At 42.3% G+C, this 21,130-nt stretch overlaps 1 protein-coding gene across 1 annotated transcript in view; it reads right to left on the minus strand.

Annotated features, from left to right (window-relative positions):
* The window catches only part of ctnnd2b (catenin (cadherin-associated protein), delta 2b), a 144,480-nt gene that overhangs the window by 9,857 nt on the left and 113,493 nt on the right, over positions 1-21,130 (minus strand). The window contains exons 15-18 of the mRNA XM_070845774.1: positions 15,794-15,980; positions 6,369-6,486; positions 4,984-5,166; positions 583-786 (exon numbers count right to left, since the gene is read on the minus strand). Of these exons, the coding sequence (XP_070701875.1) occupies positions 583-786; positions 4,984-5,166; positions 6,369-6,486; positions 15,794-15,980 (692 nt within the window). The remainder of the gene's footprint in view (positions 1-582; positions 787-4,983; positions 5,167-6,368; positions 6,487-15,793; positions 15,981-21,130) is intronic.

Raw genomic sequence — 21,130 nt, forward strand, 5'->3', positions numbered from 1 at the left:
AATATCATATCACCTTTTTGAAATATGATGACTACTGCACTTTGAAACATACAGCCTAAGAGTCTACGGCCATGCTGGCGCTTCTATAAGCTGTGATGAGGAAGGAGGTGTGATGTGGCTGAAAGCTCTGAAAACAACGAGTATTCACTATTATTTTTCTCAACAGTTTGTATTTCACATTTCTGTCAAGTGCAGGATTATTGTTTGAATTTTTCCGAAAAAGCTTGACGATGCTCACATGCTGTTTGTCAAGCTAACTGACACTTGAAATTCAATGTATGTACCCATCTGTAACATATTGATGACAATATGAATATTGCCATTATGAAATGTATTTATTCTGACTCCAGTCTTTTAGATGCTGCTACAGAAAAATGGTGATTTCAGAGAGATGCATACCAAGTGGTACGTTCATGCGCGAGGAAATTTGAAAGGGCCAGTAGGTACGATGTGCCATCCCAAAGCATGATATGACCAGAATACGAGGGGCTGTGAGGGTTGTTATTTTGCAGTGATTGTCAGGACACTTTTTGGCACCCACTGGAATTTCAATACACTTCTGCAGATGCCCTTCAGTGTTACAGGGAAATAGGCACAGTACTGAGTCCCTACCTTCCAGCTGCCAGCAGCTAGGTTCTGCAGAGCCCCAGCTGCTCCCTCCAGGGTGTCTGGGTTGGAGCACTCAGACAGCAGTGTGAGGTAGGGCTTGACGATAGTGGGGTGCCATAACATCTGGATGCCTTTCGGGGGCTCTGCCAAGTCTGGAAATGGGCCGACGCCGTCCCACTGCGGAGGATACAGACGTAATTCAGAATGAAAAAGCATTTTGAATTCTGCCTGATACGAGGTTTGACAGCGGTAGGGTGCCAGCATGGTCCCCTCAGGCAAGAACAGGGAAAGGAGGTAGAGAGATTTACTATTCATAAGGGGTGTATAAATAAGGTGGCACTCATTTATTTGTGCTTTCTGTTTTTCTATTTCCTCTGTAATTGAAATCTGACATTTCCTCCTGCATTGATGATGCATTTTGAAAACCACACACGCGTACAGTGCATCATTAATAACTGTGACAGCGTTGGCTCTTAAATACAGGAGATCTCTTAGTGACACTGTATTATAATTCACACACATTAGTGGCACTGACATTTGACTAATGTGTGTTGATAAGTGTGATGAGAGCACAACAGAAGATCGCTGGTGCCAACCTGTAGTTCATCCAGGGCTGCTAAAACATAAATTATCTGATAAGGTTCATGCTTCCACAAGAGCCCAGTCTCACGTGCATAGCGGTGGAATATTGATCATTGATTAGAAACAGTTAGAAACCTGCTTTTACTTGTCACTGCCTGAAAACCAAGGAGCCACTGATTCAAAAATTGCTGTGAATTTTGATGGTAAAGGTGCTACATTGTAAATTGCACGTGTGCCATGTCAGAATGAAAGGAATAGGATTAGACACACATACAGTAAATCATCTACTATAAATCAACACACCATCCGTACAACAGTACAGATTTTCTCTACATAATGGATATGTGGTTACACTGCTGCTTTTGTTCAGCGGTGCACAGGTCGTCCTGTGCAGCTGATTCATTACCTGGTTCGAATTCATAGGTGTACTCTACATATTAATAAAACTGGGGATGTCCTGCGTGCTTATTACTTGTTGTCACTGTACTTATGTTTGTTTTGTGCAGAAAAGAATCCTCCTTCCATCTGCAGAGATGTGTTCTCACATGACGTCTGTTAAACCTGTAATATGGCCAACACACTGCATTGTCTTCTACCTCCTCCTTCCCCCCCTTCCTCCCTTCTAGACTCCCCTTTTTAACCCCAATTTCCCATTTTCTCTTCATGTCTCCTCTCCACCAACATATCCTCCTCTCCTCTCCTCTCCTCTCCTCTCCTCTCCTCTCCTCTCCTCTCCTCTCCTCTCCTCCTCTAATTAGCCCACAGTTGATGGAGTTTTGCCCTCTTCAACAAGCTCCCCAATCGCTACTTCATGGTAATCATCCACAGCTGCACTGGAGTGGAGACAGATAGTGGGGAGAGCGGTGGGGGTTACGTGGTATTATTATGGAGAGGTTATGATTTGTCCTTTTACAGTTTGATCCCAGATTTAGTTTTAAGATCCCTTATGTCCCTGGTTCAGCTTGGGTACGCAAAAAGTTCGTCGAGGGTTTGCTTGAGAAATGGAAGTTCAAGGCCTGGCTCTATTTTTTTTTTTTAATCTCCTTTCTCTGTCTTTTTTAGAAATCAAAGGGGTGAAAACATGCACGGCTTAATGAGCAATTCACCCAATCTGATCCACCGGAAGTTTGGGGTTTTCAATCCCACACAGCTTCACTAGAAGTTGTAAAAGACGTCTTCCACTCAACCAGAATGTGATGCTGATTGCTTATTAGCATGACAAGAGGTTAGAGCATACTCCAAGGCAGCCGTTTGGTGTCTGCCAGCTCTACAACTAAGAGAGCACTATTTTTTCTTAACTAAACGGAGGATGACACTCTGCCTGTTGGCAACAGATGGACAGAGCCGTTAAATCCACAGAGAAATACTAAATCGGCCTGGTAGTTTTGATTCCAAGCACAGGTTTTCAGGGTGCAGATAGTCAAACACGGATTCATCTGTAGGTAAATCTATAATCTCTCCAGTCCTGCCGTGTGAAACCTTGTAGCATGCGTTAAAACATTACAAGGACACACATTTGTATCAGATCTTCACGCTCCTCTTGACGCATGAACTGTAGCTGCCTTTCACCTTATTTTGGAGCCTCTCAGTAATCCAGGTGGTGGGAGAATATCAGGGGCTGATGTGGAAAACAAGTCTGGCTCAAGCATAATGAATATCAAAGAAAGCTGCGGTGCATTCATTAATATTCATTTGCGACTAGAGATAGTGTGAATTGAGCGAATGTTCCTCAACTAGAGAAAGCACAGGGCTGCATTACAGAATGACTTACTGAATTCTTAGTTTAGACAAGACAAAAGAGTGACGTCTGCTCTGACAGAAGCTGGGCATCAAAATGATATGGATGAAAGGATGTAATGGTAGGGAGAGTGTCTTAATATAATATCTGCAATAAAGGCTTAAGATGACAACCTTCTATCTGCGCTACTGTTATTGTGCCTTATTATAATCACTCTGGTGTGGACATCTGACAGAGAATACAAACCAATGAAGTCACGGCATTAAACAAACAAAGGCGAGCGCATTGTGGATTTGGTGTGTAAATGTAGGTTTTTTATGTGGTCATTAAAGCCCTATTAGATCCTATATTGTTGTGAAAAGGTTAAGTAAAAGGAGGAAGAGAAGGAAGAAGATGAGGGGGAAATGAACATGGGGGGGGGGCAAAGACTGTAAGATAAGTCAACAATTACAACCGTCAGGACGCACAGTCCAGAAACACAAAAACTAAATCTGTTACGCCCCTTTGAAATGTAACTGGTGTCATGTTAGCAACAATAACGGACTACTAGGGGTGTCTGAGGTTAATTTGCCAAATTGACTGATCAGTTTTTTTTTTTACTCCTTTTGCATTTATCTGTATTGCCATTTGTGACATTTACTTCCATTTATCCACACCTAAATTAGAACGCTCCCACAAATCACTTTTTGGTCTATTTCCAAGACAGAGAGAGAGAGAGGGAGAGAGAGAGGTATCAAGTGATGCACTGACACCTGAAATATGGGTAGGCGTGGGCCCCACCGCTGTCCCTACCACTGAACAGATACAGAGAGCGCGTCACCGTGTTTTGTTCCCAGCTGAAAATGCACAGCTGGGAGTGCTTGAGGGCGCTTTGGAGGCACAGCGTTTTTGTCAGCCAAGACGCTCTCGGTGGAGGTTGCTATGATACGGGATATCCAAAGAAATGAGAATGCCATCACAAATTAGAGTTCATGTTGATATTGTGGCGGTCCAGGGACGTCATCAGGTACAGTCACGGATAGTCAGAGACCAGCAGTATTCATTTCTTAAGAAATCCTTTCGTTCGTCACAAACATAGAGCCTGAATGGAATGATCTTTTGTTTCATTACCACATTTTCACACCACTGTGATCAGCGCCTGTGAAGTTTGATCAGGTTCCTTAGATCAAATCATCGGATGGTCAACTATTTGCACCCCCCCCCCCTTCTGATTACCATGTTAATTTAACAGACTAATTCAAACAAACAAAACAATCAAGCTGCAGACACAAAAAACATTCACCAAACGTACATTAGTAGGTTTATTGTATTCCACAGAGATGATATAAGTTTGCCACCTCTGCATCCAGCGGCCATGTTTCTGCTCATTGACGCCTCCGAGGATGAGCTTGTGGGGCTGTTGAGCATTGAACCACTAATTTACAAAGTTATTCTATGCGATTTCCACGATACTGACACACAATGAAGTGTGTAATTTCCTGAGAGATCAGTTTCAATCATAAATTGTACGTAGCCACCAGCCTCGAGTTTGGCTTTACAGGCGTGGCCATCTTGGTGTCATGGTTGACGCCATCTTGGCTTTTTGGAGCCAGAAGTGATATTCATTCCAAGAGGAGCGCCTGTGATTGGTTGGTCGGAGAGTAGTCGCGCCCCAACGCATGCCCTGCTTTATCGTCTATTTTCCTCATAATTCACTAAAAGCTGTGTTGAACAAGACTTGAAACTGGCGACTGAGACCTTGAGTTACTGAGGTAATAAATCACGTGAGTAGTCGGCTCATTTTCTCATAGACTTCCATTCAGCCAGTGGAGTCGCCCCCACTGGCCATTAGAAAGAATGCAGGTTAACATTGGCTTTTACATTCTATGGTTTCCACACATCATATGTGTGAGGAAGCAGAAAACAAGAAACCCACAGCATCTTCAGCTGAGACTGTCAATTACTTCTATTTCACATGATGCATTATTAAAACGTGTTTGGCCCGAATCAAAAGCAGATAAGAGGATACACAGACGAAAAAGAAACTCCCTTCTGCCAACTCTCTGTTTTCCCACCTGGTCGTGTCCCTTCTTCTTCTTCTTCTTCTTGCCCCAGCATCCAGAACTCTCTGCGTCCTTCCCGCCGGTGTCACATAACAGACCGTCCAGCTCCTCCGACCCCCCCTGCTGGCTGTGAGACGTCTCCGCAGCCAGACGGTACGATAAGTTCCTCAGGATACATACACAGTTCTCTACGGTCTGATGGTAGGAAAGGAAGGAAAGAAAGAAAGAAGGAAAGAAAGAAAGAAAGAGGGAAAGAAGTGTAGAAGAGTTTGACATGAAGGAGGGACAGATGGCAATCAGGCGAACAGACAAACACACTAAAAATCAGACTGTAGAGACATATGCACACAGGAACACACACTCAAACTCACACACACATATGAACATACTGTGCGCATAATGTAGACAGACGCAAACCCACACTCTCCACTAATCCTATTGTTGTGAGTGGCTATGCAGTCAACAGTCACAGACTTTGATCTTGTGAAGGATTTCTAAGGATTAAAAGCTGCTCCACTCCACTCAACACACCAACACACACACACACACACACACACACACACACACACACGCCCATACACACTGGCAATGCAGCTAGACTCTCATCAAACACACATCTATGCACGCACAAGCACACGTGCACACAAACAGACACACATGGTTGCTCACAGGCTCACATAAAAGCACAGTCACACACTCTCACTAGAGACGTTTCTGTGTCACTGGCCATCTGGGTTTGGGAATATATGGTGCACTGTTAAAAATGACCATCTTGGGGATTGATAGTATATCTTTTTATATACACTTAGTTTTAACCATTCTTATTGTCATTATTTCTAGATTCTAATATTTTTTGACAACAGCGTAACTAGTGTAAAATAGACTCATACGAAAACGCTCACTGCCATGGTTGTAGAAACAAATCAACTTAACCAACCTTTCACTTTTTTTACAGTGTACAGTTTGTGTCCTGCACATTAACATGCAAACCGCAGGCAAACAACTTATATGAATAAATATGCACATACATATGCAGCAGTGTGCAAAGTCAGATAAAATACATTTGCATCTAACTCATGTAAAATTAATGTAAATTTCAGATATTCTTGACATAGCAATCATCATGAAACACATGTTTAGAAAGCAAAATTAACTCACTAATAGTTGAGCTTTTGGACAATGATATACACACAATCTTGCAGGCAAACACACACACACACACACACACAGTTGACTCGCACAGCAACATTTCAGCAACATAATTTTCTATCATTGAGGGAATGTGCTTCAGCTTTCATTGGTATATCATTATTACAGGTGATGCTGTGTGTGCATGGTGTAAAGGCTGTGAGAGTAGGTGCACATGGCAGTTGGTTGCACGAGTGTGAGGCCGTTACCTTGCTGTCAATCTCACTGCTCCCCAGAGCGGTCTGGATGACGTAGAGCAGAGCGTCTGTCAGGCCCTCACACTCCCTCATCCTCCTCCGCGCCTCCTCGCCTGCAGAACTCACATTCCTGTCGGACACACAGACACACACACACACACACACACGCCTCGTCAATGAACCGTCCAACTGAAAACTTGCATACGTATAAGTTGAGGCATACTGATATGTGCTACAGCATGTGTATGGCTCTGTGTGTGACAGAGAGGGGGGAAGAGGGGGAGTCTGAGTGTGATGCCCTTCATATACCAGCCTATTAAAGATAACAAGGAGATGCCTGAGTGTCACTGAGAAATCCCACCGAGCTAGCAGAACTCCATTAGTCCCACTTCCTGCGTTTCAACATAAGTCTCAACATGACACACTTCATTACACAAATGAAATACATTGTTATTTATGGTCATAATGCCTTGACTTATATAAACTGTGCTAATACCTAGATACTCGTTATCCATTCTCACCGGCCTTGAATCGGCTTTTTACTGTTATTAAGATGGTAGAAGACCATGAGGTAATCTCGCACTAAGCCTAGGTGGCCTGTGTTTAACAGTGCTTAGAGACCAGCACATAATCACTGAAGTTACACATGTAGAATGGAAGAAAATAGACAGTAAGTGTAAAATAATGTGTGGCTCGCACTTTTTTGCCTTTTAAGTAGTAGTTTAGTTTAAACTGATAGCATGTATCCAAATACTGAGAAAATACTGATCTGTCCCGTCCCCTCCAAATATACACAAGATTTTTTTTTTTTTAAAGTGTCCTCCTTTTATGAAGCCTGTGAACAGATCTGTCTCATGCTATTGCCTATTTATTTTCAATATTCATAAGTTAATTCTGTTTGTTAAGGAATAGTGTGGCATGGTGTGATGGCGATCACAGTAGTAGCTAACGTTACAGGTATCTGTTACTATGTACATTGTACACAGTTCTTCATACACTTACTATATAGCTAGCAGAACAGCATGAGAGCATTAAAGCAAATAATACAAGCAGAATTCAAATTAAGAGGATCATCAAGGTCAATTGATGATCATTGTTCTGGTAAAACAATGATATCTGGCCATAATGCAGAGAGAGGGAGAGGGATGCTGAAATGCTGAATGTTGAATGCTGAATGCAATTTGCTGTCTGAATGACATAGAAATGATTTTATTGTCTTTGAGGTGTGCAATATTTTGTTTAATGAGAGAAAGTTATTGAACAGTTATTGAAAATATGCATGATGCAAATAGAATGAGCTGGTTGTAAACATTTAGACCAGCCATGTGTTTGGGGAAAGCCTTTTCACTGAACAATTTATTACAACTGTGTCATTTAAAATGTTATTTAAAGGACTACAGGTGCACAGTATGTGTGGTACAGTATGTGTTACCAGAAAATGTATGCTTTGGAAAGTGATGGTGTCTTATAATCAGATGTGGGATGAGCCAGAAATGGCACGACACAGAAATAGAAATAAACTTGCTAACTAGTAATAAAAGCAGAGTATTCACATTAAAATGATCAGTCATTGTTTTTCTGGTAACATAATGATATCTGTCAGAAAGACAGGGAGAGGCAGGGGCATGTTGAAAACAGTGGCCGGACAGGAAATGCTCTGGAGATACAGATGATCAGGGGAGAAATTGGAACGCGACAGTAAGTGTAAGTATCTAGCTAAGTAGGTATCTTAGTCAGGCAATAACAGTGACTGCATCTTGTGTATGGAATTCACTGAAAGACAGAAGCAGGAACAGAGAGCAGTGATTTAGATCACTGCATGGGAGAGCTTGGTACCTCACACAGTTCGTGACCAAAGAGACGCTCAAATTTCGAGACAGTTGGCTTAGGCAGTACAAATGGCTTCATTACAGCCTCTCTTTGAAGGCCGTGCTGCGCTTTTACTGTACAGATAATTTGGAGATCAGATATTCTCTTTAGCCAGTAAGGCTGAAAAGCTGTTATTAAACAGGATTTAACAACTGGGGGAAAAAAAAGCACTCCAAAGGTTCTCTCAGCATGAAGACGGCGATTGTCGTTCAGCAACACATGACAACACATTCGCATCGTAAACAGCCTGTCAGTGATCAACTTTCCTCTCATTTGCCAAACCAAGGAGCACGTGGCCTGAAGTAACCCCTCAAAGATTTTGGGGGGTTGAGGGATGTGCTTGGCAACGCTGTAAGGGGGCATGACAACAAAGAGGGCAGCTTCCCCCATTTGATTAAGTGCAAGGCAGAGGCTGAAGAACTTAGGAGCAACTTCAGTGGCTTCACAATAATTTCACCACCTCCAACCTTAAAAAGGAAGTCCTTAAAATAGTCAGTAACACGAGTGAGTTAATCCAAAGTTCTTCTGGCTGCATATTGACAAAAACCTGCAACCCAGAGTTCTAATTTGCCATCACAAGTATGGGGTCAAACACATGATGGAGCAGCCATTAAGCCTGGTAGGATGCAACATGTGCAAGCCCCCTGTGTAATCTCCACCATTATAAGAGATACTAGTGCATAAATTGAGTGTTTTATTCAATCAGTTGGGCTTTTTATTAAATCAGTCTGGGAAGTTCAAGGCTATCCTCACCACTACAGCGAAGTCAGATCACACATCTCCGCACACATGTCTAAAGCCTTTCTGCCCCACCAGATGGACAGTGAGAACGCCAGCCATGCGTTCTGTCCTCATCCAATACGAATCTGTGCCATGGAACAGTCTCAGTTCACCACCATGGAATTGTCTGCAAGACATTCTTGCAGAAGGTGTCGTGGCTGTCTTGGAAGAGCTGAGCATTTCTCTGTAGCAGAGCAGCCAAATGACATCAGGGATGCTCTAGAGCTCGAGACAACAGGCGTCAAGGCAGAAAGATCTGAAGAGGGCTTTGACCGGCTGTATTACAAAGCATCTCAGGTTGGAGCATCTCTAAACCTGCAGACCATCAAGACCCCTCATGCATGAATGCCTCCAAAGTGCTCCACTGGTCAAGCTGTGTAACATTTTACTGCCGGAGAATACTACGGAATGCAGTACTTTAGTACCTTGGACACTGCTGTGGTGTCAGAAGGGGCTTCAAAGGCTGCAAACATTAGAGGGTGTATTCATCCCTGGGAACATTGATACAGTCCAGCCATGGCTTTAGAAGTGCAGCTTAAAATGTTGCAGGCCAACTACACATGTACAAACTTCCTCACAGGTAGAAGACATGTTACTTGGAAACGGTTACAGAGGTGAAACATCTTTCCAAGCAAGTTGAGGTCCTCTTGAGACTGATGGTTGTTCCTGTCTCCTCAGCAGAGGCAGAGCTACGTCTCAGAGCCTTGAGATGTCAAAACATGGCTGACACGAACTTGAATGTGCTGTCTCCAGGTTTTTAGGTCATATTCAGATGATACCTCTTCATCTTCTGCCCTGCTGCCTTGTCTGTAGTACCTTAAACATACTCACCCCATCTTTACACCCAGAGAACAATGCATCCAACACTGAAAACACTACTGACCCTGACACCTTTATAATTTATCAGGGGTCCAAGCATGCATGTGTGTGGGCACCCTTTGTAATTGTCGAGATTTTTTTTCTTCCATTGCCTTTTGCAAATCTGGCAAACTTCCCAACCCGCCCAGCCAATCTATACAAAACTTTGCAGTACGGTACTTTTGACAGAGCAGACAATAATCAAAGATTGCACCAATCAATCGACAGTCATGGAAGTTTGCACTCATATACTTCTCTTCACAAGACACAAGTTGCCGCTTTGCGTAATCACTGCTTGCGGCTATATTACATATTTATGTTCTGTGTCTATTGGGTTGGTAACAGATGTCAGAGGACCTCATGTGTGTTTAATTCTCCCTGTTCAAGTCAATGATTTCCTTCACAACTAGATTTTTTTTTATCTAGATGGACAGGCTGTGTTTACTTCTGTAGCTGTAATTAAAGTCAAGATTTTATGTTTAATTCTGTGTAAAGGTCTGTGATTTCATTCACATTAGACTTTTCACTGTGAAGGCACAGTTTCTTTAAGACACATCAGCAAATTACAAATGAGCTTGGACTTACTTAAAGTCCGTAGCATATTGTTCCAGGGATAATGGAAAAGGCATACTTCTGTCTCAGTAAATAGTAAAGAGCTGACCAAAACAAAAAAAAGTGGAGGGGCAGCCGCTGTGAATTCGAATGGTCAATGTAGTCCTCAAAATCTGCAAACTTTCAGTTCTGAATATAATTGAGGAACTGGACCTGAAAATGAAATCTGGGGGAAGACTCATGTGAACCCCCTCCCCAGTGTCAATACCATGGTTCTGCCCTTGCTCAAATGGAGGGACGTGTATAGGTAATGTATCTGTACCCTTAGTGTTGTCTCACTTTTATTACATTACAAAAACATCCTGTTTTGACTATAGTCACACTTTATGTGCTTCCTTCTTCACACACTTCCTTTATTTTGGATACCACCTGTTAATGGATTCATTTCAATTAACCTCAGTCAATTAGACATAATTAATTCCCCTGAAGCCTGTGCAAGGCAACAAGGCTGCAGATTATCTCTCATTATGATCTTTTAGTGTGAAGATTCTAAATAATGAGAAAAAAACACACTGCTGGAAAATGTGTGTACTCTGGGGGGGGGGCTTTCAAACCGAACTGAATTTGATGTGCACTGACAAACACGTCACTCTTTCGGTAACAAAAGGACTGTTTCTCTGTCTTTACTTCTATAATACAAAGCAGGGTTCTGAAGTTGTTTGAATTTGAATTGTGTTTGAATTGTGTTTTTGTTAGATTGAATTCTGGGAATTTCTACTTCTTACATTGGAAAGAAACAATCCACCCATTTTTGATAAAAACACAACGTGATTTTGCTGCCCTTAAGACCAATTAGTATAACATACGAGCAATTACAGCAGTTAATGAACACTTAAATTTGATGTTAATGACACGCTAGCTGTGTCACATTCTACATGTGTAGGTTTTAGTGTGTGTCCAACCATAATGTGCAACAAGAATGGAAGTATTATGGAGCCTTTTGTCCATATATGTTCAAAACTATCTATAGAAAGGACTATAGGAGAGATAACTAAGGAGAAGGAGGAGTGGCAACTGTTCTGATGTAAACGACAAATGACAAAATGCTGTTTTATGGCAAAGAGAAACAACCAAAAATGGTTTCTGTTGCTGTTATGAGGAGTCGTATTGAATCCGAAGGAAAAGAACCTTTGGCCCCATTTGCACTTTCATTTCATTCATTTCAAGTGCCACAAATTCATGTCTCTGTAAGCCAGATCACAAAGCTGAGTGCGATCCACTACTAAACCTGTCAAGTGCCTGGTGCTAATACACCTAGAGCAATTTATCAACTGCCAAAAAACACCAGAAGTTAGCGTGCAAGCTGAAAGCTATTCATCAGCTAATAGAAACACATAGATGCACAGATGGACTTGCAAGACATGCTTGATCTTCGTGGGCACCATGGCAGGACGCAACTGCTGCAGGGACCCTCAGTGGCACCCACTCCCTGTACAATGAGTGCAGTTCTCTTTCCTAGCACTTGTTACTAAGCGACATGACCCCTCACGGCCCTGAGCGGCTGGCGGTCATGACGTCTGCGTTGGAACCATCCCTCTTCTTCGCTTCAGAAGCCAAGCTTTTCTTTTCCAGCTCTCAAGGCCGACTAGTTAAAGTGTCCTCTGATCAGAGCCTGCTAGTTACTGGGCATACTGGCTGCCTACACCTTTAGTGTGTTTTTTGCTCCGCTATGGCCTGTTTCCAAACAGTTAAGCACTCTCCTCTGCACACCGGCTAATGGATACAGCTGCAGGGGAAAGGAAGGATCTCAGGTGCCTGTTCACCTGCCCGGAGTAAAATTTCATGCAAAGACGTACAGCAGGTCTGCTCAACCTGACTCTGACTTTAACATTTAGAAATACACAACAGGTAAGGCTCCAGGTCAGTTGATATTTTGCCTCAGTTGTGCTTCTTCACTCAAACGAATGTTCATTTTTACATTCGCATAAACCAGGTGATGTAAGGCTTGAGCTTACAGGGCCCTGTGTTCTCTGTGTTCTCTCCCCCACAAAGATCCTTTCATACATGTGCTGAGCACTTATCAGACAAATGGTACGACACCTGCTGCTGTACTATGCATGAATGCAAAGGTTGAAGATGTGGGTGGTGCTTTTTTTCTGCCATTTCAGTGAGACAGGGTGAAAGATGATTTTAGTGTAATTTCAGCTACCATCAGAACAGAACAAGTCCCTATAAGCACACTGCATATTGATGTAACTACATTTGGGAAGAGTAACGAATACTGAGTGAATTTTTGGGTTTTAGACGTCTGGGTGGTATTAATGTTTTTGCGTTTTGTCGTCGGCTTGTAAGTACAGTAAGCAGACCAGGTTAACCTGCTCTTCATTAGTTGCTGTGGAATAGGTGTCACATCTGCAAATTCAATGCACATACTTCATCTGCGGCTTTCTAGCAACAAACGTTTCAGCACTTCCTGTGAGTTGGCACGATGGCATATGCACACACGGGGAGCGGAACAAGCAGTGAGTAAGCAGAGGCAAAAAGTGTGTGTGTGTGTGTGTGTGCGTGTGTGTGTGTGTGTGTGTGTGTGCATGAGGCAGAGACAGAAGTAGAAAAGGATAAAGGAAGGATAAGATGATGGAGAGAGGAGAAGGGGAGTAATAGAATGAGATGGAGATGGAGCGAGGGAGAGGAGAGTGACTAAAGGGAGAAAGAGGGAGAGAAAATGAGAAAGTGATGAGGATAATGGAAGATAGAGGGAGAAAGAGAGAGAGAGAGAGAGAGGGAGAGAGGGAGAGCAGGTGGCCAGCGATATACCACACCCGCCATGAAATATTCAATCTTTAATCAGACTCCCAGCATTCCCTAACGAGGCGTGAGAAAGATGAATTAGCCCTTCGAGTTTAGGGAGCGGATCCACACAAAGCTATCTGCCGCAACACACACTCACACACTCTCACACTCTCACACACACGCACAGTATTAGAAGCGACTAAAGCCTTTGTTAGCACCCCAATATGTGTAGTTTATTTTCGCCGAGAGCAGGTGAGGAGACATATTGCGGCTGAGATTAAAGGCCCACATATGCAGTTAGATAGAGAGACATGAACACACACACACACACACACAAGGCGCGTGCACGGAAAGGAAGCTAGACAACCTCGCAGACAGAGATGCAAATGTAGTCATGGAAGCAATCCCGCTCTATTCTCACTCAAGTTGTGCTGCACTTTTGCCGCATCCTCAAGAGGGAATGTTTGGAAATGTCATGCACAGCCCTGTTTCAGATGTCAAGCGTTACAGTTTAACGTCTAATTAAACCAAACTTATTTTTCTGAAGAAGTAATATGAAAGATGCAATGCGAAACTAGTAAAAAGACAAATATACACACAGATTGTGAATGTTCAAGGCTAAGCTGTCTGCGAGACGTGTTTTTCTCTCGTTTGATGCTGAAATGTTTGATGGAAGGGAACCAGTTGCACATCAAAAAAAATGTCTCAAGCACACGCGCGTGTCTCTGTTAGAAATATTTATGAAATCAGTCTCAGCCACAGATATTTCATCATGCAGTCCTGGTAATACTTAGAGCTTAGAAAGCATCTCACCAATACAAATTTCATGTGTAGAAATATCTCATGTCAGCTAGATCTAGTTTAGTTTCAAAGGCACTTCTTCTTTAGCTTCTTAATATTATCAGCGGGTGCTTGACTGAACATCAGTCGGACAAAGTGTTCGTTTTTAGCCAAATTCTTGTGGGCAGCTGGTGTCGTTTGTTAAGTTTTAACTTAAACTTAAAGCTTGCCTGACACATCCGTCCCACGGATGTTGTTTTCTGTTGACGTAAAAGCTGTGCTAGTGGGTGGAAGGAGCAGGAAACTTTAAGAAATTTAAGATTACTTGGCCTGTGATTCGACAAATAACAACCTAAATTGATTTTTATCAGTGTTAATCGCTATTTTGCTGTCACTGCATAGTTAGCACACTGTGCAGGAAGACTTCTTAATCTGTCCCATTAATCACACTTAGTTCATAATTACCTTCATAGGCTGCTTTTATTGTGTCTCCCTAAGATCCTTTAAGGAAGACAAAACATTATTAAGCTGTATCCCTGGACATAAAATTACTGACACAGAATTTCAGGATTTAATACATGCAATCTTTCCATATGACTTCTATTCAATTTAGCAGGACGGAGACCACGGGAGGTCTGGAATGAAGGGTAGACGAGTTGTGTGTGTACACCTGTAAGGCAGATGCCATGAACACAGAACAGTGTTACAATGGATTCCTGGAGATGAAAAACAAGAGAGCATTTCGAAAATGGAATTATAAAAGCTCATATCTCTATCCATTGCTATCAGAGCCACAGAGCATTTTTATTGGGTTTTAGAGAACAGAGGACTAAGAGGGGCGGCTGTCTCAGCATCACAACTTATGCACACACACATTGATGAGCAGGTTCACCTTGCATGTTAGCCTCACCCTGCAATCAGTGTATGAATGTGTGTGTGTGTGTGTGAATGCCAGTGTACTGTTAAAGCGCTGCGAGTGGTTGGAAGACCACAAAGGCAGTCCCTTTACCGTGGTGAATGCACTGCACTTGTATGGTGCCTTGAGTAAGTATTAGTAAATAGTAGACCTACATTCGCTAGGTGGACACAAACACAATAAATGTGAATGTTGGTCTGTATCAGCTAGGACACACTTTGCTAACATGTTTGCCATATTGACAACATATCAATGTTGAATTTAGAGCTTGCTGCGCTGCCCCAAAGTGCCCCCAAAAAAATCAATTAACATGGGTTTTAATTGAACTGTTTTCCCACAAGGGGACTAAATCAAGTGATGAAAATCACCAGGAATAAAACGTCAGAATTTAAATCTAAAAACAAAAAATGCATTTAAGTACAATATTGGCCACGATATTTGTATTTGAATTGAAAACGCGATAGTTAGCTCTTGCATTTTATGGTCAATGTTTGTCCAACATGCTGGAGTACAGAACCAAAACAATGAAAAAATCTGTGTCACAGTTCTACTCCAGCCTGCACTGTATGACTAGCATCGTGTCTCAAGTGAGAATACGAAAAGCCACATCAGCTCGAAAGCCAAGTGGTGAGTCATCTTAAATGCAGCTAAGTCTGTCAGTTCTGTGTGTGTACAGTGGTAAAAATAACACAGAATACTATCTAAAAATAACAGACTGTTTTGAACTACGAGGGACTGATTTCTCTGATAAATGAGGTTGGTAACAGCAGACTGAAAAATAAAACTACTCTGCAAAGAGTGAATACCTCCTCTGCAGAAATGTGATGATAAGCAGAAGTGTATCGATACTTGACGTAACACAGACAGACAGACAGACGGTGACACTGACCGGAGGCAGCCTGTGGCGTTGCGGAGGACCTGGGAGGAGTGTAGGTGCAGCTTGCGGTCCTCCTGCGTGTGCGGGGAGGTGTCCCAGCCCGAGTGGGGGATGATCACAGCGTTGGTCAGCACGGCCAGGGCATCCTGGATGATGGGCATCTTCAGGGCGTCGCATGACGACAGGTTCCACAAAACGCCTGGAGAGACAAACATGGAGACAGACGGTGAAAACCAATCCAGAGGAAAAAGGATTCCAGAGGAAGTAGACAGGAGGAGAGACAGACACAAACACAACTCCAGGACAAAAAAAACCGTTGAAATATTTAGTAGGCTGATTAAACACACACAGCAGCACAGACAGTTACTGCAGTCTTGACTTACTTGTTTTACAGAGGTCTTGGAAAGCCACATAGATTTTCTCCAAAACTAGCACATAACCCTTTTTCATAGAAGACACTTTGATGTGCTGTAAATTAATACTACATTTAATGACAGCTGAATCTCATTTAGCTCCTTCAGTTTCAGGGTCCTGGTGCAGCAGACACTTGCACACTGGGACGCACGAATAGAATGCAGCCATTCTTAATGTTATTAGTGACACCAAGACTGGATTATCAAGTGGGAAAAGCACCCCGAGGCCCCCAGACCCTTAGGGTCCCCAAAGCCTCAGGCTCACTGTGTCGACAAGCTGTGGTGGGATATGTAGAACAAAAGTACAGAGTTTACAAAAGACCATCGCAGCTAAGCTAAGTAAAATAAATTATTTTATAATTACTCTATAATAATTTTAATTATTATAGGCATCTGGGAGGGTGATTCCTAGACTTGGTGATGACATATGACCAGATTAGTCAAAATCCATCGAGTACTTCGGTAAACACAGCTCACTTTTTGTCTGGACCTCATTATCATATAATTCTATGATAATTTCATGAACTCCTGATCATGAAAGTTGTTCTTTGGCTCAACACACATCTCAAGTACACAGATACGTACACGACCCCCCAATTAACACGCTGCCTCTTTAATTACACAGAAAGTGATATATATTTCAAATGTTGTTGCAATATTTCAAAACATAACCTTTAATTTATTGCTCCAGGTGGCCACCGTGCTGCTGTAATTAATAGAGAACATGAAGAAGAAGAAAAAAAAACAACTACTGAAGGCAGTAAATCACTTACATAAAATTCCACAGCACCTCTCTCCTGTTCTTAATCCTCACCTGAATACAACATACAGCAGCCAGCCAACCAAGAAAATGGAGTGAGTTTTCTCTTGCCTACCAATTACAGCTCACTCTTTTTAGCCAGTTTCCACACACACACACACACACACACACACAAGCTGGCAATTGAATAGACAAAAGCTCTCACTCTCTAGAGACTCACTCGCCCACACACACAAGTTGCATCTGGGCCTTTCAGGAAAAGGACAGAGTAGGTAAGAGGCAAATCATCACATTTTAATGCAAAACGCTTTGCTTCCTTGAGTGGGTTCACACACACACACACACACACACACACACATCTAAACATTCACACAGTCAAATTGTGATAACCTTGAGGGATCTGCACAACACATCATAACTCTTGTTGACCTTCGTCTTGCAAAGTGTCTATGTCCTAATCTATGTGCTCATATAATTATATGTTTGTGCATTTGAAAGTGTCCACCCCTCATATCTGCACTTCTCCTTCACGGTTATAATTATAGCTGTGGTGGTAAAACATCCTATCTTAGATCTGCGTGTGTTTGGAATGAGGCGCCCGCTCTTTAGTGCCGTGTTGTTCAGCTGAACAGCGACTGTGTAATTACAGCCTCTGTTATCTGTCTTCGTGGGTTTGTATGTATTTGTTCTTGTGTGTGTGTGTGTGTGTGTGCGTGTCTAAGCCCCCTCGACAAATCAGTCTGAACCCCGTCTGCCATTTGGACAGTGTGGAGTGTTACAGCGGCTGCATTCGTGGTCAGACAGAGCTTCTAAATGAGTAGCTTCTGGCTTCATGACGTTAATTGGCCGGTCCCGTCACGTTAGCGGAAGCATCTTCACTGTATCTCATCTTCACTGCTGCACAAGAGGGCACAGAGGGCGCGCTGAGTTTTTGATAACCCTGACATCTGATGTAGCATGTCATCATTCAAGCTGACCTTGATTTCCACATTTGTGAGTTAGTGGACCTTGCTGAGGTTTTTTTTTTTTTTTCCTTTTTCAGAAAGACCTCGGACTGTTTTTAAAAATGAAAACTTATTATTCTTTATGAGAACAATCTAAAGAAGATTTTCACTGTCTTGCCTGCAGCTAAATGAGAAAGTCAGTTTAATCCCGTGTTCAACACGATGTTCACATAGGTGTAAGATTTAGCCTAAATGTTAGCTTAGCATCACAGCTGGAAGCAGGGCAAAGAAATGATACAACGTTTTTGCATCCAAGAGTAATCTGGGTTTCCTTCGGAGTTACGAAAGAGTAAAGCCTGCAGCCTCATGAGAAAACTTTTACATTAAATGCATGTGTAACCACTCAGCCATAGCCAGCTAGCAATTTCTAGTTTTACAATTTTTACAAACATATCTTATTTCTATAAGATACATCAAGCAAATAAATTGTAGCTTTCATGGACCTGAGCTAGCTGTTTCCTCTAGACGTCGTGCTAATGCTAAGCTACACAAAATACACACGGATGCATTGTCTTTGGGACATGGAGAAATTAATGTCCTCAAGTGTTTCTCTTTTTCAAAACTGAATAAATCACTTTGTCTGTGTTGTACAAGCAAATAATGATAAATAACAAAAAAATAGAAAACAAAAAATAATAAAAATGGGTGAAATGATACAAATATTTTAAATCCACGTCAGTAAAACACTGGTGTATTCCTGAAGAATAGGTTGCTTTCTGTGGTGAAACTATGAATCTCATCCAGCAGAATCTGAATAAATTCACTGAATAATGCATTTGATGTCCTGTGGATGAATTGTTGGAGCGCTGCATGCAAATTCCATTGTTATGAAGCTCTTTTTTCACACATTAGCTATAACCTGTAAACATATGCTCTAACATTACTCTGATTTGTTGACCTCACATTTATAAAAAAAAAAAATAATAATGGCTTTTTCAATCAAAGAATATAATTATCTGTTTTTATCTCCTGTGACTCAGTGGCATCTAAAAAAAGATTTTTATGTTGTTTGCAGTAGTGTCCCAACAGTAAACCTGCTCCAAGGAAACTAAAATATGGATGTAATTAACTTGCACGACTGATAAAAATAATAAAATCTCCCACTGTGGGAGGATGTGATTATTATGCCTCAGTTGAATCAGTTTTTTTTTTTTTTTCAAATAAAAGCACCGTGATTTTCTAAGTGATAACCATATATTTCATATGACCTAATGTAAGGCATGACACATGATGTCATGCTGCAGCTGCAACAAAAAAAAAAAAGATGAGTTTTTATTATCTTGAGTGAAGTCAGCTGTTTGCCAGCATCACTTCTTGCTGTGTAGAGAATGACATCATCCCCCAAAGGCAGTGGGATTTTTATCTTTGATCTGAAACACACACTCACAAACACACAAACTGCCTCACGCGCACGCAAAATGAACGCTAAATGTAGCCTCACGTGAGCGCGCGCTGACGGACGTGGACAAACACGCATGCGTACGCACACATCCGATCTCTGAGAAGTACACACAGCCACACACACACACACACGCACACACACACAAAGCCACGAGTGTATGACAGATGAAGGGGGTTAATTGCCTCAGCCTTACATCATGAGTGGCAGCAGGAGGTTATGAATGCGCTGTTATATGGAGGGAGGGGAAATGAATATGCTGGCTATTTCTCTTTGTCTCTAAAGCCATTTCCCATCTCTCTGCTCTGTCGTTTGATTCCCCCGTCATATTTCCGTCTTCTGCAACATCGCAGCACATCTCTTTGTTCACCTCCTGTCTTTTTTTTTTCTTTTCTCTTTTTTCCCCGATTTGTCTTGTTTTTTTGTAGACTCCTGCCCCAGCGTGACCCACTCTGCCCACTTGGTACATGAGACCTTTAGAGAGGAGGGTTTCTTTCTTTTTTTTCCTTGCTGGACTTCACCTTTCTAAAGGCGTTCAAGTTAAATGTGTGCTGGTTGGAGGAGGGGTGAACAATACATGTAGTTTTGCGACCTGAAAAAACATGTTGCAGCAAGCCTAAATTGTGACACGTAAAAGAAAAAGTACAACTACTGTAATTACTGTCCCAACAAGCGATCAATATTGCAGTGAGCACCCTGAGGAGCTGCTTGTGTTAAGGTTATGTACATGGTAGTGGTGGGCGGATTGATCCAAATATCGATAATATCGATACCAACGTTGGTATCGATACCAATGTAATGAGGTCGATACTTAAGTTTCAGTTTCCTTCCTGTACGACTGCAGCGGTTTCATTAAAGAGGTGACCTGGCTGTGTGTCTGTAAGAGCAGGCTCACTTTGTGTTTTGGGGAGAACCATAAGTTAGATGGGCATTGGGTTCAATGCTCTAATTTATTCTGTTACGTGGTGTTCAATAAAAAACAGTTTTTTGAAGCAGTAGAAGTAATTATCGCCTAAGAGTTCAGCCACTTCCGCGACCCCGTTGTTTCTATAACATGAAAAATCAATTAAATTTAGATTAATTCACATTGATGATGTATCCACCTAAATTTAAAAAAAGTATCGAAATCGGTATCAGTATCGCCGATACCAGCTCTGTATTTACTTGGTATTGGATCGATACCAAATCTAGTGGTATCGCACACCACTAGTACATGGCATCCCTAAAGTGGCCACACCTGAGGACAACGGGGGGGGGGGGGACGACACCTGGCTCTGCAGGTGGAGACAACCTGGCGGTGTCTCGTGTGGTGTCTGGCTTTCATGTTGGTCCATGATTAAAAGAAGGGTTTGTTCTGTGGAGGCACATGTTTAAGACTTTTTTGGGGATTTTAGTTCCCTTCTAGTCTCTGTTGATTGTATCTCTGCTTGAAAGGACACGCAGCTTAGGTTAATTGGTGACTCTAAGTTGCCCGTAGGTGTGAATGCGTCCATGAACGGTTGTCTGTCTCTATGTGTCGGCCCTGTGATTGACTGATGACCAGTCCAGGGTGAACCCCGCCTCACACCCGGTGTCAGCTGGGATTGGCTCCGGCCCCCTCACAACCCTTAAGGATAAACTGACTAGACAAGGGATGGATAATAACAACAAAAGTGCTCTGTGATCATGTATCCCTGTTCTGAATATACAAACAGGTTATCTGTTGCTCCATCAAAGCGCACACTGGGAAGGGAAGCGTGCTTATATGATGAAGGGAGGAATATTTGTCAAAGG

Source organism: Pempheris klunzingeri, chromosome 15 (genome assembly GCF_042242105.1).
Source record: "Pempheris klunzingeri isolate RE-2024b chromosome 15, fPemKlu1.hap1, whole genome shotgun sequence".
Classification (NCBI taxonomy): domain Eukaryota; kingdom Metazoa; phylum Chordata; class Actinopteri; order Acropomatiformes; family Pempheridae; genus Pempheris; species Pempheris klunzingeri.